This window comes from Zea mays, chromosome 2 (assembly GCF_902167145.1).
Source record: "Zea mays cultivar B73 chromosome 2, Zm-B73-REFERENCE-NAM-5.0, whole genome shotgun sequence".
NCBI classification, from domain to species: Eukaryota; Viridiplantae; Streptophyta; class Magnoliopsida; order Poales; family Poaceae; genus Zea; species Zea mays.
In genome coordinates this window covers 183,583,122-183,610,616 of record NC_050097.1, presented here as the reverse complement: position 1 = coordinate 183,610,616, position 27,495 = coordinate 183,583,122, and the positions used below count along the sequence as shown (strand labels likewise).

General features: G+C 45.7%; 1 protein-coding gene across 3 annotated transcripts; it reads left to right on the top strand.

Annotated features, from left to right (window-relative positions):
* Window positions 1-17,264: 17,264 nt before the first annotated feature.
* On the top strand, window positions 17,265-26,271 carry LOC100501140 (AUGMIN subunit 5). 3 transcript variants are annotated; one of them, XR_002266982.3, is made up of 10 exons: window positions 17,265-17,877; window positions 18,695-19,240; window positions 19,651-19,792; window positions 20,348-20,524; window positions 20,980-21,189; window positions 21,543-21,728; window positions 22,789-22,953; window positions 23,671-23,875; window positions 25,188-25,320; window positions 25,680-26,271. XR_002266982.3 is itself a non-coding variant. In XM_008670302.4 (10 exons), the coding sequence occupies exons 1-10, from the start codon at window positions 17,426-17,428 to the stop codon at window positions 25,830-25,832; spliced, it is 2,355 nt and encodes a 784-aa protein (XP_008668524.1). In that variant the 5' UTR covers window positions 17,270-17,425; the 3' UTR covers window positions 25,833-26,271. The 3 variants fall into 3 exon arrangements, 2 of the variants coding, with proteins under 2 accessions (XP_008668524.1, NP_001182872.1); XM_008670302.4 differs by having other exon boundaries at window positions 17,270-17,877; window positions 22,789-22,948; window positions 23,680-23,875; NM_001195943.1 differs by having other exon boundaries at window positions 17,298-17,877; window positions 22,789-22,948; window positions 25,680-26,119.
* Window positions 26,272-27,495: the final 1,224 nt, after the last annotated feature.

Genomic DNA, 27,495 nt, shown 5'->3' with positions numbered 1-27,495 from the left:
GTCTGATGTGTTTATAGCTAGATAAGTGCACTATAACCATCATCCAAGCCTAGATATAATATTTTTTCCCATCACTCAAGTCATCGTCACTGTGCCTCGCACACCACTTAATATAAAAGGTGAAGAGGATGCCACATGTGCTCTTACTTAGAGTTAGTTTCAATGGGCTTGTTACGGAAACTCTCCTTGACTGCTTCAAGTAGCATATCACCATCTACTCTACTTGACTAGGCCACATACAAGCAGTTATAAATGCTTTTGAAGAGGGGTGATCTTCGGGTTGCTCATTGACAACCAATTCTTTGGCTACTTGGGGTACAACGGTTAGGAGCTTCTCTAGTGGAGTTGTAGGTGTTGGCTATTTGGCCCTAGAAGGTCGATCCCTTCTTACTGTTGCTATCAATTAGGTCCATTTAGTGTAGTAGACACTTGTGGACCTAAAAGTTTATGAAATAAAAAACTACTGTGAACCTAAAAATATATAGATTTTAAAATAATATACTTACCTACCAACCATTTGTCCTCCATCTTTGTCTGGTACCATTGCCGTTAGAATTGAGGAACACTAGAGTAAGCAGACTGATTGAAAGTGGCAGCATTGTCACTAGTTGAGGGCACTATTGTGCCTATAGGGGAACAAGAACCATATGGGAGAGGAGCACCAAATGGAGGTGGGAATAGAGGAGAAGCACCACATGATCCATATTGAGAACCACCATATATATTTGTATATGTATGGAGGAGGGTGTGGATAAGCGAATGATGGTAGAGGAGGAGCATCGATGATAGGATCTTTTTTGGAAGGAGGATGAGCATTCATGAAAGGACGATGGGGAAAAAGGAGGATATGAGTATGAAAACATAGGTTGTGGAGTTAGGGAACGAGTATGAGCAGAAACATCCTCTCAATAATGATGTATGGTAGAAAGGTCGTTGAAGGAGACCTCCCCCACACTGACAGGGGTGTTGAGAAGTTGTAGAGATTGGTTGTTGACCAAGTGGATGAAGGTTTAGAAGTTTGGAGTCCACCTAGGATTCATATTCAAAAAGAAAGTAGGAGACTATAATATGAAAAAACAAGTGAAAAAAGAGAGTGAGGGGTGTGAATGAATCCAAACACACACCTCTATTTATAGGATTTTTTTGTAAATCAAACGATTCAAAAAGACATGGATCAATCAGAAAGCGACACATGGCAATATGTTGTCGGTATGGATTAGTTCGGGTCGATATCAACCGATTTAGATTGGTACCGACTGGACCATCCAACACATCGATCAGTAGGCCCGCTGGTCAACCGGTAGAACCAACATTGAGTTAGACCACTCAATACTGATCGCTGGCTCCCCTGCCTCACCAATGGTAAACCACACCTTTGGAACCAGTATTGGATTGTCTCAATGGAGATCGGTAAAGACTTTTTTATCCTATATTTAGAGAAGATTTCCTGCTCTATACTAATTGTGGCTTGTTGTTCCGTTGCTGTAACATTGGTAGGTGGACATGTGTCAAATCGAAAACCGGTTACAGGGCTGCTTCTACAGCGGATGTAGGGATTTTTTTTCCAAAATTGGATAGGGTCCTCGATGAAGTCACATCACCTCTGTTTTAGAGGTCGCTCTCTAGCAAAAGCTTAAGAACATGTTCGGTTGGTTCGCTCTTTCGTTAGCTACTGTTTGGCTTACTGTTGTTCTATAGTCGTAGTTGCAGCACAACTAGCAATGGAGCTGTCGAACAACTTCTAACTCTTCTCTTTGAATTGCAAACACCTTCACTTGTAAGTACAATTTTGTGATGTACTAGGAGACTTGTTTTTCTCCTCGGATATGGTTGCAGGTGAAGAAGATGATCATCGATGTCGCCACTTTGGCAATTCTAAAAAGGCTGAGTGCGCTGGCCCATGAGTTTCCGCTAGTCAGTGCGGAAACTAGAGATCATGATGCAATGTTGTGCGACAGTAGGCGTACAACGGTACAATAGTGGTAGTTTCTTTGCTTGGGGAACAATGTTGATTTGAGACGATGTTCAGAAAATAGCACCTGTTTTCAAAAAAAATCGTAGAACAGCACCTGTTTCACTAAATTAATTCAGAAAACAACAGTCCATCTAATATTTTTGCATTGTTTCATTTCTTACACCATATATAAATGGACCAAATTACTCATATTCATTTCACATCCCTCTTTTTTATCTCTTATGTCCATAAGAAAAACATAGATAGATAAAATATACGAGCTCTATTTTTGTAGTGTTAAACATACAAATAGACACATATTTTTTTATGAAGGAAGAAGCCTAGATTTAACCATTGAACTTCAAACACATGTATCTTTAGCATCGAAGTATTAAAATTAGTTCACCGAAAGGTCTTCGATTGTACTTCCTCCGTTCCTTTTATTTGACGTGGTCGTTTTTTCCAAAATCTTCAATCGCTCGACTTATTCAAAAAAGTGTATGTTTAATAAAAAGTACTCCCTCCTTCCCAAAATATACTTTTGAAGTTCAATTGTTAAATCTAGACTTCTTCCTTTGTAGAACATCTGTGTTTACTTGTATGTTTAACACTCTACTTAACAATATAAAAATGGAGCTCATATATTTGTACACATTTATGTTGTTCTTATGGTAGAATAGATAAAAAATAAGGTTATGAAATGATAGGGGTAATTTGGTCCATTTGCTTGTGAGGTGAGAGATAGAAGAATGAAAAGTAAAGATTGAGCGTTGTTTTCTAAATTCATTTGATGAAATTAGTGTTGTCCTTTGAATTGTTTGAAAATGGGCACTATTTTCTGAACAATATATCTCAAACTAGTGCTATTTTGTGGAGTCCCGCGCTTTGCTTGTCAGCATAAACCTTTACTAGCTGGATGCCCGTGCGTTGCAACGGGAATATATAATACCAGTATACTACGATAACTTATATACAAAATCTGTGTTATATTGTTATGAGAAAATGTTTCATAATCAATTTGTGATCCTAGCCATACATAAATTTTGTTATTTTAATCTAGTTATTTCACCACTACATTGCAACCATCAGTATCATGCAGACTTCGATATATGCCACGATTTGTATGTTCTCATCATTGGAGAGCACGAGCACGTTCCACACATGCCGGAAAAATTCCCTCGTACATCGTTAGTCATCAGACACGCACCACCATATGCTCTTGCTTAAACAAAAAGGTAAGTGTGTATGTGTTTGCGAAGAGAATTAAAGGCAGGCCGGCACAAAAGCTACCCTGACGGTGGCGAGGATGACGAACTGGTCATTGTTGTCGATCCTCCTCTGTGTCACCTCCGGCGCCAAGATGACGCTACAATCCTCGATATAGTAGTCGTCGAACGCACGCGACATGACGAGTACCGATGACTCTTGTTTGGGCTGCCAAACGAAGTGCACCCCGGACTCATCAGCGAGGTAGTACCCCTGGCCGTTGCACCACCGAATGCGCTATTCCACTACATACATCATGTTCGAGGACACTCACACAACGTCAGCAACGTCCATCGTCCCAGCGCACAAGAATTCATGTCCGGTCAGTAGCGACTTACGTGGCAGGTTGGGCTTCAGGTGGACGATGAGCTGGACGGCGTGATGGCGTCGTCGTCGGATGCAGTGTCCAGAACAACCCGAGAGTCGTCGACGTTGGCGACAACCATGAGGCCCCCCTGCTTAACGATGGACAGCGCGGTGCAGCTGCTCTGGACCGCGTCCAAGCGGCGGCTTCGCGGGAGCTTGTCGTACACAGCGGCGCATGCGACCACGTAAGACTGCTTTTAGAGGTCGAGCTGACAGTCTCCAAGCTTCTTCTCATCATCGATGAGCGACGACAATGCGAATGCCTCCTGCTCATGGAGTTTGTTCGGGGTTTGAAGTAGGAAACATGGATTCATGCTTGACGTTGGTTTATGAAAATGACTCACAAGTCTGATCCATGGAAAAAAATATTACGAAGAAAAAATTTCACACATGCAAAAAAGAGAATTTAAGTATAATGCATTATTCAAACAAAAGAAATAGCATGCAAAGCTCTTCTTTAAATAATATTACCTCCATCCAAAAATATAATTCAAGAATATCGGTGATACTTATCTACTACTACGCATTGTGCAATGGTAGCAAGTGAGCTTGGAGAGAGATGTAGTAGATGTGTTTCCTGTCATAGATGTAGACATAAACACATATAGGTGGGTGCCCGTGCGTTGCAACGGAAACATTTAATATCATGATAACTTATGAACAAATGTGTGTTATACTGTTATGTGAAAATGTTTCGTAATTAATTTGTGATCCTAGCCATACATAAATTTTATTATTTCAATCTAACTATTTCATCACTACATTGCAACCAACAGTACCGTGCAGACTTCTATACATGATAGCTGAATGCCCGTGCGTTGCAACGGGAATATATAATACCAGTTGTCACACCCGGTTTTAGAAGGTAAACCGAATGCGAACCATGTACGTGCCAGGATCAGTTATTCACGTACACAGCAGTTACATAACATGGACATCATCACACAGTGCTTAAAATAGTATTAAGAAGGGAAATAGTCGATTACATCATACGTCTGAGACGTCCATATAGTCTTTAAATAAATCAAAGTGCGGAAAAGAAACGTAGATAAACGCGGCCTTCACAGGCAGCCGACTGGGGGTTGCCGCTAACCCACACCTAGAACTCGTCGTAGTCTTGGAACTCCTGGAAGTCTCCTTCCACAGCTTCATCTTCGCCTGAGCAGTGGTTGCAATGCTGACAACCTGGGGATGGGGGGGTTGGTGTGTAGAGCAAGGGTGAGTACACATCAACATACTCAGCAAGTATCCTGTTTGGCTGTAGTGGACTAGCTTTATGTGGGGACAAGTCAAGCAGTTGCTTTTAGTTGGTCAGATTATTACTTACTAGTAGAAAGCCAGGTTTTAGCTTTAACCCAAGTTATTAGCCCGATGTACCCTTTCCAAACGGAAAGAATACTACTTACCAGCACCATAGTCATAACCAAAACCATCGATCTCATAACCACCTGTACCAAAGTATCTCTGATCAAGTACCACTAATCACTGGAGCTCCCTTGGCCGCTCATAACCGCGAGCACGGCTGATATATCAGTTTTCAAACACTCTGCAGAGGTTGTGCACTTTACCCACAAGCCGTGATTCCCATTCTGCCCGGAGATCATGACTCTCCATTGATCACTACCAAGGTGACCCAGCAGGGCATCACTACGTAGCCTTTACAAAGATTCCCCGGGGCTGTAGCCACCCGTTAGGTTTCCTAAATGCACCGCACTCCTCCCCAAGGGGCAAACCCAAACTTGGTAGAGCGAGCCGCATACACCGAGCCCCATTGACGGCACGACGGCTAAGTGATCTACACCCCGGATCCTCTAATTATTCAGCTAAGGGCATCCCATTCCACCCTCATGGTTGCACTATTTTCCCGGGCGGTCATCCATAGAACAGGTCCTTACGGAGAGGCACTCGAGAAACCGCTCGAGCCCCCTTGATGACCACAAGTACAACATCATAATAAGAGAAGGGAAAACAGCGTATCATAGATAATCTCATCATGTTCATTGATTAGAGTTTGAGCAATAGCATAAAGCTAAACAATAATAATCCAACCCAGATAGGTAAACAAGGACATGGATAACAAAAGCTAGTCAATCCTTAGGCATAAATGTGTAAAGTGGGAGGTGAATTAAAGAATGAATAGGACAGAGATAGGTCAAGGGACACTTGCCTCCACCAACCGGCTGCTGCTCAGGGGCTTCTCCTGCGAGTTCCTCGGGCTCTTCAACCGGATCGTTCTCTATGCGAGCACAAACATACATACATCCACATATTTAATACCAAAGAACAGTACACCATACAATAGAATGCAATAAGTAAACAGACGTTCCACGCGGGCTCGCGAGTACGGTTAAGAGAGAAAGAGGAAAAGACAGTCGAGAAACGATCACGTTACATGATTATAAATTAACCACTCGCTTAATGGAAGGAAATTTAATGTAGACACTATGTTTAGCGTAAAGTAAAGTCATGTTTCATGTCTAATTATTATAAGCAGGTGGAGATAAATAAAAGGATGGTCGCGCGGCGAGACGCGCGACAAAGCTCTCTAAAACAAATTAAGAAGTTAACGACTCGTCGCGCGACCGAGCACGCAACGAGACACTTCGCCTTAGTTATGAGGAGACGTTAAGCGTCGCGCGACGAAACGCACGACGGCATACGTCGACTAAACTGAGTCCAAAGTGGAACGTCGCGTGAATACACACGCGGCGTTACACCTTAAACAACCTGAAACAAAAATGGATCGTCGCGCGACGAAGCGCACGACGCAACACACAGATATAATCTGAAATTAGACAAATCTGTCGCGCGGCGAAGCGCGCGACGCAACACGCTAATTAACAAATAATCACCGCGAGCGTGGGCGAGCGGGGACACGGTCGGGCGAGGCCGGGACGGGGGCAGGGCGACCGGGCCGGAGCCGGGGCGGTTCAACCGGCCAGGGGGGCGGTTGAACCGGCCAGGGGCGGCCGCGCGCGGGCGAGCCCGCGGGAGGGGCAGGGGGCGGGCCGAGCGCCGCCGGGGGCCGAGCAGGGGCGGGGAGCGCCGCCGCGGGGCCGGGCAGGGGCGGGCGGACGCCGCCGCGGCCGGGGAAGGGGCGGGCGCCGCCGCGCGCGGGGGAGGGGCGGGGACGGGGCCGAGCGCCGCTGGGGGCCGGGGCGGGGCAGGGGGCGAGGCCGAGCGCCGCCGGGGCGGGGCAGGGGGCGAGGCCGAGCGCCGCCGGGGGCCGGGACGGGGCCGCGCGCCGCCGGGGAGGGAGGCCAGGCGGGGGCCGCGCCACCGCGCCGAGGGGCCGAGCGGGGGCCGCGCCGCCGCGCCGAGGAGGTCGAGCGGGGGCCGCGTCGCCGCGCCGAGGAGGCCGGGCGGGGGCCGCGCCGAGGAGGCCGGGCGGGGGCCGCGCCGAGGGGGGCCGAGCGGGGGTCGCGCGCGGGCAGGGGGAGAGGGAGGGCGCGCGCGGGGGGGGGGGGGGGGGAAGAAGAGGAGGGAGAGAGAGAGAGAGAGAGAGAGAGAGAGAAGGGAAGGGGAGGGGAGCTCACCTCGGGGTCCAAATTCCGGTGATCGCCGTCTCCAAATCCTAGGGCACCACGGGGAGAGAGAGGTGGAAGAGGGAGAGGAGAGGTTGTTGCGCGGGAGATCCAAATGAGAGAGAGAGAGGGGAGGGGGGCGCATGGGGGGTTTGGGCGCCAGGGGCGCGCAGGCCGGGGCGGGCCGGGCCGGCTGGGCTGGGCTGGACTGGGCTAGGCTGGGCCGGGCCACTTCGCGGATCGAAAACCCACGACGAGCGCGGACCACTAAACGGAATTAAATCGCGAACCGAAATCCGGAACGGAACGAGACGAACACTCAACATCAGACAAAGAAATGTGCTTCGGCATGATGCAACACCCATGACACTTAGGTTTTGGTTTATACATGACACAGACACCTGTTGCTATACTGGTTTTGAAATTGGGAAGAAGCGAAACAAGAAAGAGAAAAGGGAGTAACGCCCGAATTTGGTGAGAGAAAAGAAGAAAAAATTCTACCCCCAAATTCAGGGCGTTACAAACCTATCCCCCTTAAAAGAATCTCGCCCTCGAGATTCAGGGTTGGCTAGCAAAGAGCTCAGGGTATTTAGCCATCAGATCATCTTCACGCTCCCAGGTTGCTTCTTCCTCAGAATGGTGATTCCATCTGACTTTGCACATTCTGATGGTCTTCCTTCGGGTGACTCTGTCTGCAACCTCAAGGATCTGCACTGGCTTCTCAACGTAGGTCAAGTCCTCCTGGACTTCAAGACCTTCCACTGGCAACTGCTCTTCTGGCACACGCAAGCACTTCTTCAACTGAGACACATGAAAGACATCATGCACAGCAGACAAATTCTCTGGCAAACTGAGCTGATAGGCCACTTCTCCACGTCTTGCGAGAATCTGATACGGACCAATGTAGCGGGGTGCTAGCTTGCCTTTCACTCCGAACCTTCTGACTCCTCTGATCGGTGACACTTTCAGATAGACAAAGTCTCCGACTTCGAAACTCGGCTCTCTTAAAGATAGGGGCGGTGCCAGGAAGAAGCTCTATGGCAAACTCAACTTTCCGCTCTGGTGGCATACCCGGTAAGTCCTTTGGAAACACATCCGGGAACTCGGACACAACCCTGATACTCTCAATTGGGTCTGCTTCACTGCTATCAACAGCTAGCTGATAACAACTTCCTTTCTTTGGCTCAGGCGGGACTAACTCAGTCACCACTTCCTCTCCTAGTGGGGACACCAACTTGATGGTCCTTTTATCACAACTGATAACTGCCTGATACTTATCTAGCCAATTCATCCCTAGGATGACATCTATTCCCTGAGTACCCATTACTATAAGGTTGGCGGGAAATGTTGTCCCCCTTATTTCCACACTTATATTCAAACAAATGCTATCGGCTCGAATTCTACCACCGGCTGAGTCAATTTGAATGGGGGTTGACATGGTAGTAATTGGAAGATTATGTGCTTCTACCCATGATGCAGTAATGAAAGAATGTGTTGCTCCAGTATCAAATAACACTTCTGCAATATGGGAGTCGACTGGGAACATACCTACTATCATGCCGGGGGTCTCCTGAACTGCTTCAGCCTCCAAGTGGTTCAGCCTTCCATGATTATAGCGCGGCTGAGAGCGATTGCCTGCTCCAGGCTGAGGCACATTCTGCTTCGCTGGGGCATTGGGGCCTGACTGCTGCTGGGCTGCCTTCTTCGGACATTGCATCACCCAGTGGCCTTGCTCTCCACAGTGGAAACATGCTCTGTTTCCAACCTGAGCTGGTGCTGCCTGATTGTTCTGCTGGGCTGTTGGGGCAGGAAGACGAGGTGCTTGTTGATTCTGCCTCTGAAACTGACCTCCTGACTGATTGCTCTGACGGTTCTGGTACTGATGCTGAGGATACTGCCTTTGAAACTGCTGATGCTGCTGAGGTGGACGCTGGTTCTGCCTGAACTGCTGAGGTTGATTGCCTGAGAAACGAGGACGATTGCTGCTTCCAGGCTGGGGTCCACTGATCTTGCGCTTACGATCCTCCATCTCCTTACGCTTCCTCTCTGTCATGATTGCTCTGTCAATCAGGTGTTGGAATGTCGGGAAGGTATGATTCATCAGTTGGTACTGCAGAGGGTCAACCAAGCCTCTCAGGAAACGGTACTGTCGCTTGGCGTCGGTGTTGACATCTTCAGGAGCATAGCGAGACAACTGCAGAAACCTGTCCCAGTACTCACTAATAGACAATGGCCCTTGCTTGAGGGCCAGGAACTCCTCCTTCTTCACTGTCATCAGACCTGCAGGAACATGGTACTGACGAAAGCTTCCTCTGAACTCTTCCCAGGTGATGGCGTCAGGATGGGCATGGGTGGCGAGGTAAGACTCCCACCATGACTGGGCTGCTCCTCTCAACAAACGGGGACCATACAGGACTTTCTCCCTGTCATCGCACTGAGCGGTATGCAACTCCCGCTCCACAGTGCGCAGCCAGTCTTCGGCATCCATGGGGTCAGAGGAGTGAGCGAACGTGGGTGGATGACCTCTCATGAATTCAGCACGCTTGTCTCTGGGCATCTGAGGCATCTGAGGCTGAGGTGGGGCCTGCTGCTGCTGAATGGCGGCCAAAGTCTGACCGATGGCTTGAACTGCCTGAGTCTGCATCAGAAACATCTGCTCGATGGACATCGGGGGCGGGGGCGGCAGGTGCTGCTGCTGGGGCACCTCATCCTGTTGAGCGGCTCGCTCCTGCTGAGCACGCCTTCCTCCTCTGCGCCTGTTCTCTGACATCTGCAGAATGCAACCACACATCAGAACTGATCTGGCAAATCTTGCAGCATAAGAAAAGAGTATAGAATTCTTCAACAGCACTGAACAGACGAGCATCTTCACTGATCTCCAACACAGACCACACAGCTTCTCAGATAAAGAAGAAAGTGGAATAAAAGGTTTCCCTACTATATAACTAACTCCATTAACATAATAGGTAAACCAAAATGCAGGGGATACCCACACTCTGGTGACAGTCATTACAAAGATCCAAACCAAACATAGTTCATCATGACAAACATAGATGCATAGGATATAGCAAACTACCCTGTCTAACTAAGACTAACTAAGACCGAGACTAACGCTAAGACTGTAGCTTCTACGTATATATTTCGTATTAATTACAAGATCCAACTCTAACGATCTATGGTTCTAGATTTATCTTGGTCTTGCAGTCGGGATTGCCATAAGACTGGTGTCCACGCCGAGGTGAGCGGTACGGGTGCTGAGTCCCGACGGGAGCGGGGGAACCACCATCCAGGTGACGACGTTCCACGTGCTCAGCCCGCAGCAGGGCGATCTCAGCACGAGCCCTACTCAGCTCGTCTAATGCATGGTCCAGCTCCGTGTTTAGCACGGCGGCTAGGTTGACTGTGCTGCTCAACCTAGGAATGCCCTCACCGACAGGTGAGACAATCACGCCTCCTGTGCTGCCAGATGGACGGCGGGGGTAATACTTCAGGTCAAGGCCGTCAGCTACCCCACCGAAAACCGAGCAGTAGTGCGAAAGCGCACGCCGTGCAGCATCTTGCATGGCTGCCTCAGCTGAGTCCCGCTCAGAGATAGAATAGTGCTCTGAGCAGGCCTCCGCACCCTGGAGACTGCTCTCTGGGCGGCGCACCAAGCAGGTTGCCTCCCAGCGGTCCGGGTAGACCCCGCGACTGTGCTGGTAGACCACACAACGATACTCGATAGACCAAGTATGCCGGTTAAGTGCCCGACGTAGCAGGGTGTCGAGCGCATCGTGGAAGTGACACCCGCGAGCAGCGTCGCGAGTGATGGGTCGAGCAACCCATCCTTCCGGCTCAGGGTTAGCAGAGAAGTCGATGTCGTGGCTCGAGCTGTCGTCGCCACCTCCGTCGTCTGGGTCTCCTCCAGCAGCTACTCTAGAAGCTGGGGCGCCCAGTGGTGGTGCAGGGGGCGCCTCCAGAGGAAGCACAGGGGAGCAGCTCCTCACGGACTCTATCTCCTGCTGGAGCGAGAAAGAAGAGCCCTGTTGCTCCTGTCATCGACGTTCCTGCTCCTCATGCAGGCGGTGGTGCAGTCTCTCCAAGTGGCTGGACTGTCCGGCCACGGGACGGCGAAGCGGACGCTCAGCAAGGCGGGAGGGTAAGAAGGGGATGACTGACTTTCGTGCAGTGTGTCTAAGTCGAGCCATCTACAAAAGACATCGCAAGCAAAAGGGTGAGAACAGAATTAATATGACCAGCAAATAATGAATCATAAGTAAATGAAGGATTAGAATAAAACATGATTTTTCAGCAAGGTATAATATATAGTAGAACATAGTTTCGGTCGGTATGACCAACTTTTGAAGGGATATCAAAGTCAAGGCAGGGGCAGAGGTCTATAGTCCTTAGAACGACCATTCTATTCTAGGTTAGCGGTCCTACAGTCAGCACGGCTTTGATACCACTTATGTCACACCCGGTTTTAGAAGGTAAACCGAATGCGAACCATGTACGTGCCAGGATCAGTTATTCACGTACACAGCAGTTACATAACATGGACATCATCACACAGTGCTTAAAATAGTATTAAGAAGGGAAATAGTCGATTACATCATACGTCTGAGACGTCCATATAGTCTTTAAATAAATCAAAGTGCGGAAAAGAAACGTAGATAAACGCGGCCTTCACAGGCAGCGACTGGGGGTTGCCGCTAACCCACACCTAGAACTCGTCGTAGTCTTGGAACTCCTGGAAGTCTCCTTCCACAGCTTCATCTTCGCCTGAGCAGTGGTTGCAATGCTGACAACCTGGGGATGGGGGGGGGGGGGGTTTGGTGTGTAGAGCAAGGGTGAGTACACATCAACATACTCAGCAAGTATCCTGTTTGGCTGTAGTGGACTAGCTTTATGTGGGGACAAGTCAAGCAGTTGCTTTTAGTTGGTCAGATTATTACTTACTAGTAGAAAGCCAGGTTTTAGCTTTAACCCAAGTTATTAGCCCGATGTACCCTTTCCATACGGAAAGAATACTACTTACCAGCACCATAGTCATAACCAAAACCATCGATCTCATAACCACCTGTACCAAAGTATCTCTGATCAAGTACCACTAATCACTGGAGCTTCCTTGGCCGCTCATAACCGCGAGCACGGCTGATATATCAGTTTTCAAACACTCTGCAGAGGTTGTGCACTTTACCCACAAGCCGTGATTCCCATTCTGCCCGGAGATCATGACTCTCCATTGATCACTACCAAGGTGACCCAGCAGGGCATCACTACGTAGCCTTTACAAAGATTCCCCGGGGCTGTAGCCACCCGTTAGGTTTCCTAAATGCACCGCACTCCTCCCCAAGGGGCGAACCCAAACTTGGCAGAGCGAGCCGCATACACCGAGCCCCATTGACGGCACGACGGCTAAGTGATCTACACCCCGGATCCTCTAATTATTCAGCTAAGGGCATCCCATTCCACCCTCATGGTTGCACTGTTTTCCCGGGCGGTCATCCATAGAACAGGTCCTTACGGAGAGGCACTCGAGAAACCGCTCGAGCCCCCTTGATGACCACAAGTACAACATCATAATAAGAGAAGGGAAAACAGCGTATCATAGATAATCTCATCATGTTCATTGATTAGAGTTTGAGCAATAACATAAAGCTAAACAATAATAATCCAACCCAGATAGGTAAACAAGGACATGGATAACAAAAGCTAGTCAATCCTTAGGCATAAATGTGTAAAGCGGGAGGTGAATTAAAGAATGAATAGGACAGAGATAGGTCAAGGGACACTTGCCTCCACCAACCGACTGCTGCTCAGGGGCTTCTCCTGCGAGTTCCTCGGGCTCTTCAACCGGATCGTTCTCTATGCGAGCGCAAACATACATACATCCACATATTTAATACCAAAGAACAGTACACCATACAATAGAATGCAATAAGTAAACAGACGTTCCACGCGGGCTCGCGAGTACGGTTAAGAGAGAAAGAGGAAAAGACAGTCGAGAAACGATCACGTTACATGATTATAAATTAACCACTCGCTTAATGGAAGGAAATTTAATGTAGACACTATGTTTAGCGTAAAGTAAAGTCATGTTTCATGTCTAATTATTATAAGCAGGTGGAGATAAATAAAAGGATGGTCGCGCGGCGAGACGCGCGACAAAGCTCTCTAAAACAAATTAAGAAGTTAACGACTCATCGCGCGACCGAGCACGCAACGAGACACTTCGCCTTAGTTATGAGGAGACGTTAAGCGTCGCGCGACGAAACGCACGACGGCATACGTCGACTAAACTGAGTCCAAAGTGGAACGTCGCGTGAATACACACGCGTCGTTACACCTTAAACAACCTGAAACAAAAATGGATCGTCGCGCGACGAAGCGCACGACGCAACACACAGATAGAATATGAAATTAGACAAATCCGTCGCGCGGCAAAGCGCGCGACGCAACACGCTAATTAACAAATAATCACCGCGAGCGCGGGCGAGCGGGGACACGGTCGGGCGAGGCCGGGACGGGGGCAGGGCGACCGGGGCCGGGGCCGGGGCCGGGGCGGTTGAACCGGTCAGGGGCGGCCGAGCTCGCCGGGAGGCGGGCGGCCGAGCCGCGCGCGGGCGCGCGCGGGCGAGCGGGGCTCGCCGCGCCGCGGGAGGGGCAGGGAGCGGGCCGAGCGCCGCCGGGGGCCGAGCAGGGGCGGGGAGCGCCACCGCGGGGCCGGGCAGGGGCGGGCGGACGCCGCCGCGGCCGGGGAAGGGGCGGGCGCCGCCGCGCGCGGGGGAGGGGCGGGGACGGGGCCGAGCGCCGCCGGGGGCGGGGGCGGGGCAGGGGGTGGGGCCGAGCGCCGCCTGGGAGGGAGGCCGGGCGGGGGCCGCGCCACCGCGCCAAGGGGCCGAGCGGGGGCCGCGCCGCCGCGCCGAGGAGGCCGGGCGGGGGCCGCGCCGAGGGGGCCGAGCGGGGGTCGCGCGCGGGCAGGGGGAGAGGGAGGGCGCGGGGGGGGGGGGGGGGGGAAGAAGAGGAGGGAGAGAGAGAGAGAGAAGGGAAGGGGAGGGGAGCTCACCTCGGGGTCCAAAATCCGGTGATCGCCGTCTCCAAATCCTAGGGCACCACGGGGAGAGAGAGGTGGAAGAGGGAGAGGAGAGGTTGTTGCGCGGGAGATCCAAATGAGAGAGAGAGAGGGGAGGGGGGCGCATAGGGGGTTTGGGCGCCAGGGGCGCGCAGGCCGGGGCGGGTCGGGCCGGCTGGGCTGGGCTGGACTGGGCTAGGCTGGGCCGGGCCACTTCGCGGATCGAAAACCCACGACGAGCGCGGACCACTAAACGGAATTAAATCGCGAACCGAAATCCGGAACGGAACGAGACGAACACTCAACATCAGACAAAGAAATGTGCTTCGGCATGATGCAACACCCATGACACTTAGGTTTTGGTTTATACATGACACGGACACCTGTCGCTATACTGGTTTTGAAATTGGGAAGAAGAAGCGAAACAAGAAAGAGAAAAGAGAGTAACGCCCGAATTTGGTGAGAGAAAAGAAGAAAAAATTCTACCCCCAAATTCAGGGCGTTACACCAGTATACTACGATAACTTATATACAAAATATGTGTTATACCGTTATGAGAAAATGTTTCATAATCAATTTGTGATTCTGGCCATACATAAATTTTGTTATTTATAATCTATCTGTTTCACCACTACATTGCAACCATCAGTATCATGCAAACTTTGATATATATCACGATTTGTATGATCTCATTATTGGAGAGCACGTTTCACACATACCGGAAGAAATTCTCTCGTACATCGTTAGTCATTGGACACGTACCACCATACGCTTTTGCTTAAACAAAAAGGTAAGTGTGTGTTTGCAAGACTAATGGTCAAACATCGTATAACCACAAAGTTAGAATACTATATTAATATATTAAATAAATTAATCTAATAGACATAGATTAACCCAATTAACATAGGATAAATAAATATCTAATTATAAAAGTATGAAACATGGTATAATCAATGTTGTTACTGCGTAGTAAATATTCATACGAGACTAACACAACTGGAATGATTCAATTTGGAATTAAAATGGGGAAGTTACGAATTTCCAAAGTTTCTATGTATTTGATATATGATTAATTAGGAAATCAATTTTATTGTTGTTTTCATGACAAAACAGAGGTATTATAGAAATTGGAATGAACTCATTTGGATTTAATATGAAATTTCCATGAATTAAATGGGTTTCTGCAATTATTTTTAAACTAAAAATCAATTTCTAAACTCGTTTTCCCTATTTTCTTTATTTTCCTGGACTGCGTCCCAAATTCCAGAAAGATCAGGGGCCAAGCTATAAATGTTTTTCTAGACTCAGTTAGCATACAGAGTGGACGGTGGGTTAAACACAAAAGACGTTTTAGTTGAAGTTGTACACAATTCAACATGAGTCATGTTGGTAGAGGGTGGAAGGCTATGCATTCTACTTAATAGATCCAAGGTTCGATCCCTAGGCAGCCACAGTTTGATTTTTTTTCTGCGCGCGGAAAACTGGTGTGCGGGATTGGACGGCTGAGATTGTAGAAAGGTAGAATGGACGGCTGAGATCGCAAAATGGCAGAACACAAAAAGGCAGACTACTATTGCTAACTTATAAGTAGTAGAGATTAAAATTTAGTCCATATCATATCGGATGTTTGAATGCCGGTCATAAATATTAAATATTATGTAATTATAAATCTAATTACACAAATGATGACTAAATGATAAGATAAATTTATTAAACCTAACTAGTTTATGATTTGATCATATAATGCTACAGTAAACATTTGCTAACCGTGTATTAATTAGGCTTAATAAATTTATCTCATTGTTTAGTCTCCACCTATGTAATTAATTTTATAATTAGACTATTTAATACTCGTAATAACTTTTCAAACATGTCATGTGATACGTACTAAGGCCCTATTTGGAATGTTATTTCCTATGTTTTTCCTAAAAAATAAATAATTCCTGTATGATTTCTTTAGAATTTCTACATTTCAAAGGGGCCTAAACTTTAGTCCCCAGAACCAAACACCCTTTAACAATAATCTTGGAAAGAAGAGGGTAGATTTTGCCGATGGTGTGTATCACTAGAGAGTTAGGTATACTTAGAGGTGCCAATGCAGACCCGATACCCGTTAATCCATGTATAATTCCTCTATTAAGCTTAGAGTATGTGAAGATTTTAATCCCCATGGATATAAATTTAGGAGAAATTATTCACATATTGGATATGGTGGGTATGAGTATGGAAAAGCATAATCCAAACCAGATACGTATGGGTAAAATTTACGCAGTAAAATCACTGTGCAGCCCAATATACCATATGCCCAACAACTAATCCTACATCTCACAACTCTTTTAAGCACCCATCCACACAACCTAAACGATCAGCCACCAGCTGTCCTGCCCACCAGTCCACGTGTTACTTTTTTTATTGTTTTGAATGATTATAATGTTTTTTCTTAGATTTATTTGTGATGTATTGTTATTGGATGTAGTGTGTCCGTTAATGTCATATAAAATAATGTGATAATGTTTCTTTTGTCGAGGATAGAGACCCATTGAAGAGCCGACACCCGTAGAAAAATCTTCTAGATGCCATTGGATTTTATATTCGTCACTTATGTGTCATTGAATAATATTTAGGAGATATTTTTTTTATGTATGACATGTGGATCTAGTGACACATAATACCCTGTTTGGATGTAGATATTTAATAATGAAATTGGGAATTGGAATCATGAATTCTGAATTCCTGTTTTTGGCTTACTAAAGAATTCAGAGCTGAAATTAAAGCTCAATTCTTTGGAATTGTACTTGAACTAAAAAGTGTCTAATTCAGAGCCAAAACTCTAGGTATTGGATGGAATGGTAAGTCATATACATTCAAACAAAAATGATTTGAAACTCACTTCCAATACTAACAGATTTGATATTTGATCTAATTTAATTTTAATATCTTCAATATATCCAAATGAAAATGGATTAGTATAATTTCTGAATTGTCTAGAAAATAAAGAGAGGTGCCATGGTCCACTGACACACGGCAGCGACACTGACACTCACACAGGGCTCTCACCCGCAACGGCCGTCCTCGACCTCGACTGGCAAACAGCCGGCCAGCGCCGTTCAAGCGGACAGATCCAACGCAAACCCACAAGAAAGTTTCAAAAAAACATTCGCACTCCCTCCCTCTACCGCCACTAGCCACCCTCCCCTACCCCAATCCCCTCTCCCCAGATCGAGCGCCGCGTGGCTAGGGTTTGCGCGACCGCCGGCAGCGATGCCCGCGTCCTCCGTCTCGGGGGGTAGCGGCCCCGGAGGCGTCTCCCCGGATGCCATCATCGAGTGGCTGCAGGACGAGATGGGGTACCCCTCGGCCCCTCCTGCACCGGATCAGCTCCGCAAGATCTGCCGGGGCAACATGATCCCCGTCTGGTCCTTCCTGCTCCGCCGCGTCCGCTCCGAGCGAACCGTCGCCACCGCGCGCCGCAATATCCTCGTCCACGGCGTCGCGGCCCGGCGGGCGCGGGAGGGCGGAGCGATGGGGGCGGGCGCGGGTGACGCTGCGGCCAGGGAGGCCGAGGCGAGGGAGCGGGACCTCGCCGCTGAGGAGGCCGAGCGGTTGCGTGGGATCGTGAGGAGGCAGCGCAAGGAGCTTCGCGCGCGCATCGCGGAGGTCGCCAGGGAGGAGGCGGAGCGCAAGCGCGTCCTCGGTGAGCGCTCCAATGCCAGGTACCTGAAACTATAGCAGAATTGTGGGGTTCTTCTAGGCGATTTAATTGTTGCTACATCCTTGTATTCAGTTTTGGGGCTTACAAAATCTTCTCAGAAATGGCACAAAAGATGTAGGTGCTCCTGGCTGTAACTATTCCACTAATAAAAATAATGGTGCACGTTGTATTGATATGATTGCTTGGAAGCTGACATCATTGTTAATCCTAGTTTGATAGGAATATACTTTGCTGTGAACGGACTATACTTTTGTGTGAACAAAGGGGTTTTCAGATATATGAAATCCAGAAGATGGCACATAGTAAAACGCCATCTATACAATCTACTCAGTTTGATGTTCCTTCATTAGTAAAAAAACAAATACTATCTTTATATTCCTATTCCTATCAATTGTCTACATCTGGAATCAGTGTTTGTGCATATACCAACATCTGATGACAATCCCTTTGAAAGTTTTTAAGTGCTAATAAATTCATATTTCTATGTGTTTGTTGGCTTGTTGCATTAATAAGCCATGAAATTCTTAGTAGTAAGCCTGCTGACATATGAGAAGTCATACCCAACTCCTAGCATGTTAAAAGGCCGTTGAGCTCACACACAGAGGCAGTCGGCGTCAATGTTGGTGGTATAGTTGTTTTATGGTCAGCATTAACATGATCTATTTGAAAACAATAAGTGATACTGATACTGCATTTGTGTTTCTCCCGCCATCCTTTGCAATTTCACTTATTTCTTTATATAAATTGTGCCAAGTGGTGATGGTGTGCTTGTAGCAGATCTACAACAATTGACATTTTTTTTAAAAAATTAAAAATAGGCACAAGCAAGTTATGCTCCAAGCATATGAACAGCAATGCGATGAAGCGCACAAAATATTTGCTGAATACCAGCGCCGGCTACATCAGTTCGTTAACCAAGCAAGGGACGTGCGAAGATCAAGTATAGGCGTGGCTGGAGCTACAGGTGCTCTTGTGGATATGCAATTGCAGAGTGATAGAGATGATCTTTACCCATCGACTATCAAAAGCAATAGATTGCCAGAGGATCTTTTAGAAACTGCAGGTGAAAGGAGCATTCGGAAGGCATGTGAAACTCTTGCTGCGGATATGATTGAAACAATTCGAAGTTCATTCCCGGCATTTGAAGGGTGTGGCATTAATTCAAGTTGCCAATTAGATGCAGAAAAGCTGGGTATTGACTTGGTTGGTGAAATACCAACATATGTTAAACTTGTTGCATTGGATTCCCTAAAGAATCCATTCATGCTTCTGCAGTCAATCATTACCTACACATCACGCATGAAAACACTTATACATAGAGAAACTGACAAGATTGACATACGCGCTGATGCAGAACTACTGAGGTATTACATGCCTTGTCTTCAATTTTCTTATCACTGTATCTCATACATTAAGAAGAGTTCTGTGTATTTTTGGTTTTTGTCACACATAGTGCTGATTGTGCAGAAGAATTCTTCTTGATGGTCTAGTTATGTGCTCATGGGTGAGATCAGAGATCGTATTTATATACATAAATTTGTTAAGTTCTAGTTGGGAAATTAATATACTGTTTAGGCATTTAAATGTATATGTCACTTTGTTGGAAGTGGATATGATCTTAATATTAACATTAAGCTTGTAATCGAAAAGGCGTACCGTAATGTGTGCTGATTTTCATCAATCAATGTGTTCTGAATTGAGTTGCTACACATACTAGCTGAGCTGCTTATTATTTTCGGGTTAGATGTTGACCAGATATGCATTCTTTTCCTAGGTATAAATATGAAAATGAGCAGGTTATTGATGCTGCTTCAACTGATGCAAGCTCACCCTTACCATATCAGGTGTATGGAAATGGGAAGACTGGATCACAATTGTCAACTCGAGGAACATATGATCAGCTACTAGAAAGACAGGTAGTTGCTTAGGAAGTGTTCTTTTTGTTCTGATGCTTATGAGGTGTTTTGATGTCGTATTAGCAGAAGGGCTATTGTTCTCTTCTGAGTACACACTTCTTTCTATGAATGAAACCAGCTCATCTACATTTTTATATTATTTTACGTCATGTACTTGATCTCCAAAATAAAAAAAATTCAAGATCTCTTAGAACTATCTTATTTTGGTCCGCTTTATTTTAATTTATCTAAATATTCAACATTGCTGATATTAAATTCACTTTTTAAAATAAAGACATTCGAATGTTAGTAGTTGTAGTATTAAAATACTGAATTCCTGGGAGGAGAAAACATAATTGAAACCTGCAAATACTGAATTCCTGGAAGGAGAAAACATAATTGAAATCTGCAGTGTATTGTGGTAGCTCTTACACGAAAACAATAAATTTCGTGAGTTCATCTAGCTCTTCTTTGTTCACTTGGTGCACTAACATATTGCATTATGTCTTATGCACAGAACCTCAAATAAAGCACATGATGCTGAGGATAACTTATTAATCACATTTTGCCTTTCAGAAAGAGCATGTACAACAGTTTTTGGCAACAGAAGATGCTTTGAACAAAGCTGCAGAAGCTAAAGCACTAAGTCAGAAGCTATTGCAACGCTTGTATGGCACTGCTGACATGGCAGGAAATAAGAAGCTGCCCACTGGGAACACCACACAGAATGTGACCAACAGTAGGCATTTAGAGGTACTTTTTTGAAAGTATCATCCTATAATGAAACCAATCTGTGTGCTTGTTGATAGACTAAATATTATTTCTAATGCATATATTAAGATAGGAATAAGTGTAACATGTGCACAGGTCTGAGATATTTAATTTGCTGTTCCAGTTTTGGTGTCTAGAAGTTTGTGTTTTCAGGTTACATTAATACCTATTTACTTGTTGTGAACAGTATAAAAATCGAAGTTCATTTGAAAGTTTAAACACCTTGCTTAGGACAACAATATGTACCTGAATGCATGCACCAATGCAGTTACATATAAGTGACCCATGGGGGGTGGCAGAACTTCTGTTTATTGTTTTATATGCTTGCTGCTTTTTAGCTCTTTAATTCTGCATTTTCTTATTCAATTTATCATATAACAAAAAAAACTTTGGATGATCAATACTTTTTTGTGATAACGTAGTCTACCTCATTTTAGTTGGACGTTTGGGCCAAGGAAAGAGAAGTTGCAGGACTAAAGGCGAGCTTGAGTACACTTACATCTGAGGTACAACGTTTGTATAAGTTATGCGCTGAGTGGAAGGAAGCAGAAGATTCACTGAAGAAGAAGTGGAAGAAAATCGAAGAATTTGACGCCCGTCGATCAGAGCTGGAGTTCATTTACAGTGCTCTTCAGCGGGCCAATATGGTTAGCTAGCTTGCAATATTGTGACTCTTAAAACCTTATGATTTGTCCGGTACGGGAATGAGCTTAGTAATGAATGTCAATAGCTGTTTTTATTCTTGCCAGTACAGATGTCATCGAGTATGGTGTTGTAGTCATGTAGTGAGCTTTGGTCTTATATTATATTTGTTTGTTCCTGCTCAGAGTTAGGTATTTGATTTGTCATTTGTTATATTAGTGGTTTGCAGGTTGTAGGAACTACACATAAACATGTTAATGGTCGTGGGGATTCATGGGGCTTGGTCTCACTGTCAGTATTTGATCATCAAATACAATTAGGTCAAGTGCTATGCTTACATAGAATCTTGATGATATAGGATTCATCAGCATTTTGGGAGCAACAGCCATTATCAGCTAGAGGATATGCATCAACTACAATTATCCCTGCGTGCCATGCTGTGGTAGACATGTCTACGAACTCAAGGGACCTCATAGAGCGAGAGTTAGCTGCATTTAGCCAGAGCTTGGATAATAGCTTGTGCAGGTTGCCAGCAACCCCTCAGGTTAGTAGTGTTATATGCTTAAATCGATTACTTCCAAATAATATCTGTCTGCTATGTTCCCATACCAGTACTCGTCTATATCTGCTTTACCTGAATGAACTGGATAAGCATGAGCCACTAAAAATATGCTAGGCAGTTTTCTCCATATATTGCCTTTGTCATGTTGACATTGATGAAACATGTCCAATATTATCATTTTCAAGATTCCAGTTCTTAGTCTCCCTTTAGCTGAGCTTTTGAACCTGTTTTTTCTTTTGCAAAAGCCAACCAAAGGGGTGAAAAGTAATAGCTGCTTTGGAGTTTGGACCAAAATTTGTTCTTACTCTAGTACAAAACTGAAAGTAGCTCCGCGCCTCCGCCTGCTTTTACCTGCTGTGAAGACGGGCAACTTTAAAAAAATATCCACCTGCCACTGGTTATGAAGATATTGGCTTGTTTTTTCTTCTTTCCCGTCTCCGACTTTTTTTTTTCATCTGTGAGACTGTGACACCTTTCTCGTTCCATGTGGTATCTCTGGCTGGTGCTGACGCTCCGATGACTCCTCTCTCTTTGGCCTTCTCGAGGCAAGGCCATCCCTCGAGAATGCACGGCTGTAGCCCCTGCCTCGGTGCCGGGCATTGCCATGGACACCGCGCGGAGCCTTTGCTGCCACATAGGTGAGGACGGGTCCGCCGCCATGGGCGAGTGTGGGTCCACCACTGTGGGTGAGCATGACCTCGTCCGGGTGTCTATCTGGAGGAAGATGAGGCTGACTAGTGGGATCCGCTTGTCACTGATAGAAGCTGACAACAGTTTTTCTAAAAGTCACAGCTGTTGAACCAAATGACTTTGAGCTTTTGCACAGTCCATAACTCAGCTGATTTTCCATAGCCAATAACTTTTTTAAAAGCCACAACTCAACCAAACACACCCTTCCCTTATTAGACTGACTACTGGTGCATTTAAACAAGCCACAATTTAGGCCAATAAAGACACATCTCTACCTCTGCCCGTATCCCTTATCATCAGCTTATCTCAGTTGAACTTCACTCACTATTCTGCTGATATTACCCTACTGTAGGCCCTTTTGGAGGCTGTGGGTTCTAACGGCGTGACAGGATCAGAAGCACTTGCAGCTGCTGAGAAACATGCAGCTTTGTTGACTGCAAGAGCTGGTGCCAGAGATCCATCTGCTGTGCCGTCTATATGCCGCATCTCTGCTGCTCTTCAGTATAACTTTGGTATGGTCAGTCATACTGACATTGTTATGTGTTTTGATTCAGGAATGCTTATGATCTTTTATGTCATAAACTATGTTAACCTATTATACATAGAAGTGTCATCATTGATTGCTGAATGCCATAATTTTAAAAGCATACTAAAGATATAATTGTTAGAGTGGACGCACTAACCAGTTCAACCCAAAAGCTTAAGCTTATGTGAAAAGGTAGTCAATCCACTTATACACTTCAAAATCCCCATTCATGTGCAGACAGAGAGAAAAGCGCAAACAAAGCTAGGGAGATAGGCGCAAACGTGAAAAATAAATGGGTGGAGGCCCAAATAAAGCCTCTGTTAGGATTCGAACTCGAGACCTCTGTCTTTGATTCCATGTTGGATTGGACGCACTAATCAGTTCAACCCAAAAGCTTAAGTTTATGGGAGAAGTTAGCCAATCCACTTATATACTTCAACAATAATCATATGTAACCATCATTGTATTATCAATTTATCATGATGATTGATAATGCATACTAGAATTCACAATTGTAACAATCCTTGTGTTCCTATTGTTCACATCAACTAAAGGGGTAGTATTTTGATATTATCTTGTCTGCCTATACATTCTACTGTCAATTGTTACAGCAGTACAGCACATGTTACTTGATTTGTCAACTGTTTTGGCATCCTCCTTCCTGAATTGTCGTGTATACTCACATGTTTCTCATATCCTGATTAATAGTTTCACCAGGTACAGAAGGCACAGATTCTGGCTTGGCTTCAGTATTAAATTCACTGGAGTTCTGCCTAAAACCATGTGGGTCTGAAGCTAGCATATTAGAGGATTTATCAAAATCTATCAACTTGGTGCACACACGGAGAAATCTTGTTGAGAATGACCGTGTTTTGCTGAACCGTGCACATCGTGCTCAACAAGAATATGAAAGGTACATTGCATTTTATTTACCTTTTTAGTTCTTTTGCAGATCCTAAAGGGCAGGCCCGGTGTAGTGGTGAGAGCTATCTCACCGAGTCACCTGGTTGCAGGTTTGAAGCAGTCTCTTTGCCAAGGTTTTAAAGTCGGCTAGTCGACCCTAGTCGCCTGAGCACCGATAAGGTGACGATTCGCGATTAGTCGTCGATTTGCTCGATTAGTCGAGCCTAGTCGACTCCTAGTCGTCCTATAGTCGTCCACCTATAACAAGACCATATGTATATATATATAGCTGTAGCAGGACTGCAGTACAGTAGTCCACCTATAACAAGACCATATGTATATATATAGCTGTAGCAGGCACGCACAATACTGCTGAACAAGCAAAAACAAAGACATTACCGTATGAAGAGGTGCTCATCTCGGTCTGAAGTTCAGAACAGACTATGAACTGTGAACTGAAGAAGTCTGATGTTTTCTAGAGTGGTCAGTCTGAACTTTGAAGAAGTCTGAACTGTGAACTCTGAAGTCTGAACACCGAAGTTCAGGACGGCCGCAAGCTGGACGATGGACTCCGGTGGAGGCATGGAGCAGAGGCGGGCGCCGCACACTATAGGGCGGATGCTTGAGCAGAGGCCTCTACAGCAGTCGTACGCTGGAGAAGGGGAGGCGGCTGCTGTGTGGCCGCTGTGGTACAGTAGGGCAACACAGTGTTTCTACTTTTTACTGTAGAGATGGTGGGCTGGCTGGCCGCCAGCCCATAGAACAGAGGACAGATCACAGGCCCAAACCAGGCATAAACTAGTCGGTCATAACACCTAATCGGGCGACTAATCGCGATTAGTCAGTGACTAGGACGACTAATCGGTTCCTAGTCGCCCTAATCGAGTCGAAGCTCCTAATCGTGCTTACTCCGGCGATAAGGCTGACTAATCGCGATTAGTTGGACGACTTTAAAACCTTGCTCTTTGCATTTGTGGGGTAAAGGCTTGCCTTGGTTTATTCTTTCTGAGACATAATGTGATATTATCCTACTGTAGGCACTTTTAGGGCTAGTAGTTTGGAAACTTAAATCCCCTCTGGGTTTCCAGGAGATTTTTTTTGGGGGGGGGGATGAGCTAACTTTCCACTCGATTCCCGGGAATCCTGGAGGGGATTTAAGTTTCCAAGCTAGCCCTTACTTTCTTTCCTGTATTTTTTTACTGAATCGAGCCAGAAACTGGTTCAATGCAAAGGAGATATTATCTACAGTGGGAATATTTGTTCTATCTGGTTAAATGGATGTGTTTTCAGGACACATACTGATATGTCATGTCTTTGTGTAGAGTGGCCAACTATTGTCTTAAATTAGCTGGCGAACAAGAAAAGGTGGTGAGTGAAAGATGGCTTCCGGAACTGAGAAATGCAGTTCAAGAAGCTCGAAGGTGTTTTGATGACTGCCAGCGTGTTAGGGGTCTGGTAAGCGAATAGTAGCTTTGATTTAAATTTCTGTGCCTATGCCTTTGTTTGTTCACCCGATCATGATGTCAAACAGTGGGGCAATTGGTTATTTGCCATTGCAAAGATTGTCTGTTTGGTTATAATTGCCACTGAGTCTGAATTGTGGATCCATCTGAGTTATGAAATGTGGATTTTATGGCAATTTTGCGAAGCCCATTATTTGTAATGGCAAATATCAAAATCTTTTGTCAAACAGTATGTTACTTAGCAACTGCTCTGTTGGTTAGTTCTGTTGCAGTCCTGCTATACTAAACCTGTTTGTCCTATGACCAGTGAATTCATGCTTCTATGTTGTTGCAACTTGTTGCAACTTCCAGGTTGATGAGTGGTACGAGCAGCCAGCCGCCACAATTGTGGATTGGGTAACGATAGATGGACAGAGCGTTGGTGCCTGGATCAACCTCGTGAAGCAACTCCACATGGAGATCTCCAGACGGACGTTGGCCATGTCATCGGTAGGAGACGACTGAAGCAACCAGCCGTGACCTGCGGCTTTGGAAGTTCGGAGGCTCCTTTATGGGTTCGGTTTGGCGCCAAGATATCTTCTATCTACTCGATAGCCTTTTCCCATTGTAGTTTATACGTCTCTCTCTCTGGTTTGGTCTGTAATTAGTTCCTAACATGTTCCTTTTGTATGTTGTCAATTGTCATGTGCTGGTTGTCACTTGGCTCAAACGATCAGTGTTGGTGTTGTGCCTTTGCTGATTTGGGTTGTTTGTATGTTGTCAATGGTCATGTGCGTGTTGTCATTTGGCTCAAACGATCAGGGTTGGTGTTGTGGCTTTGATGATTTGCGCACATGTGTGTTCAATCAGTCCGGGAATTGTTTCAGTTATAACGTTCATGTAACTTAGGGTATGTTTGGCACCAAAATATGTTTGGCCCATTTTGTTATGGCTTGCTTGTTAACCTTGATGGTTATCATCTTGTCATTTTTTTCTTTGAGGAGATAGGGTGTGGTAGCCTTCTTGTTCAACTAGGTGTGTGACTGTACGTTGTCACATGAGTTAAAAATTAGTATAAATATATGAGGACATATCTGGTGCACATAAAAGCTTAGTGCACATGATGCACATATTAAATCATCACTATCCATCTTAGATCTAACGTCTCTAGTTGATCATCGTAATTTATAAATAACACCTTCCACCACTACATCCACCACGTCGGAGGGTGTTCTTAGCAAAATATAACAAACAACTAGGAACGTTAGATCTAAGATGAGTGGTGTTGATTTAACATGTGCACCATGTGCACTAAACTTCCATGTGCACCAGATATGTTCTCTAAATATATATACGGAGAAACAGATTATAAAGTTTATATCAGGCACATCTGCAAGGAGAAGGCCTCCCATTTAGTTGCTACATGTAGAATTGCATCATAAACTGTATTATAAAACAAATAAATAATTATACCAGTGACAACAAAAACATCGCATGCCTTGCATATCTAGAATTGCTGAATGGTATTGGTTGAATTGCATCTAAAACATATTGGATGAATGGAGAAGGGAAAGGAAGATCGAAGTCCAGAACCCAAACAAAATCAAGAACTTCTCATTTGCTTCGCCTAGACTTCCATATGCACATCAAAAAGTATAACGAAACACTACATGATACAAAATGCATTGCTTTTATGTAAGAAAGACAAGCCCTCAGCTTAAGCAGAAAAAAGCACCTACACTTTGCTCATGACATCACAAGACTTCCTTACCAATTCAACGTCGAATATTAGGACAACAAATCACAGGCTTCAAAGGACCAAGCAACATCACATGTACTGTCAACAACAGAATTCACAGGTACTGCCAACAACAGAATTCACAGGTACTGTCAACAACAAAAGTAGACAGTAAACTAAATACTACATATGATAGCCAAACAGGGCCCTCCCAGACGAGCAAGCCCACGCCGCCGCCTCCTGAAGCCTCTACAGCGTCATCCCTGGCGGAGGATAATTACCGAAGCATATTTCTTGGCGATGATATACCATATCTTTCCAGTAGTTTCATTGTTGTTGCTTCATCTAATACATCTTTGTTGTCACTAAGAAAAGCACAGAATTCACTTACTACCTAACAATATTCCGAGCTATTAGGCTCTGCTACTCAATTTATGATGGTGATAGTGG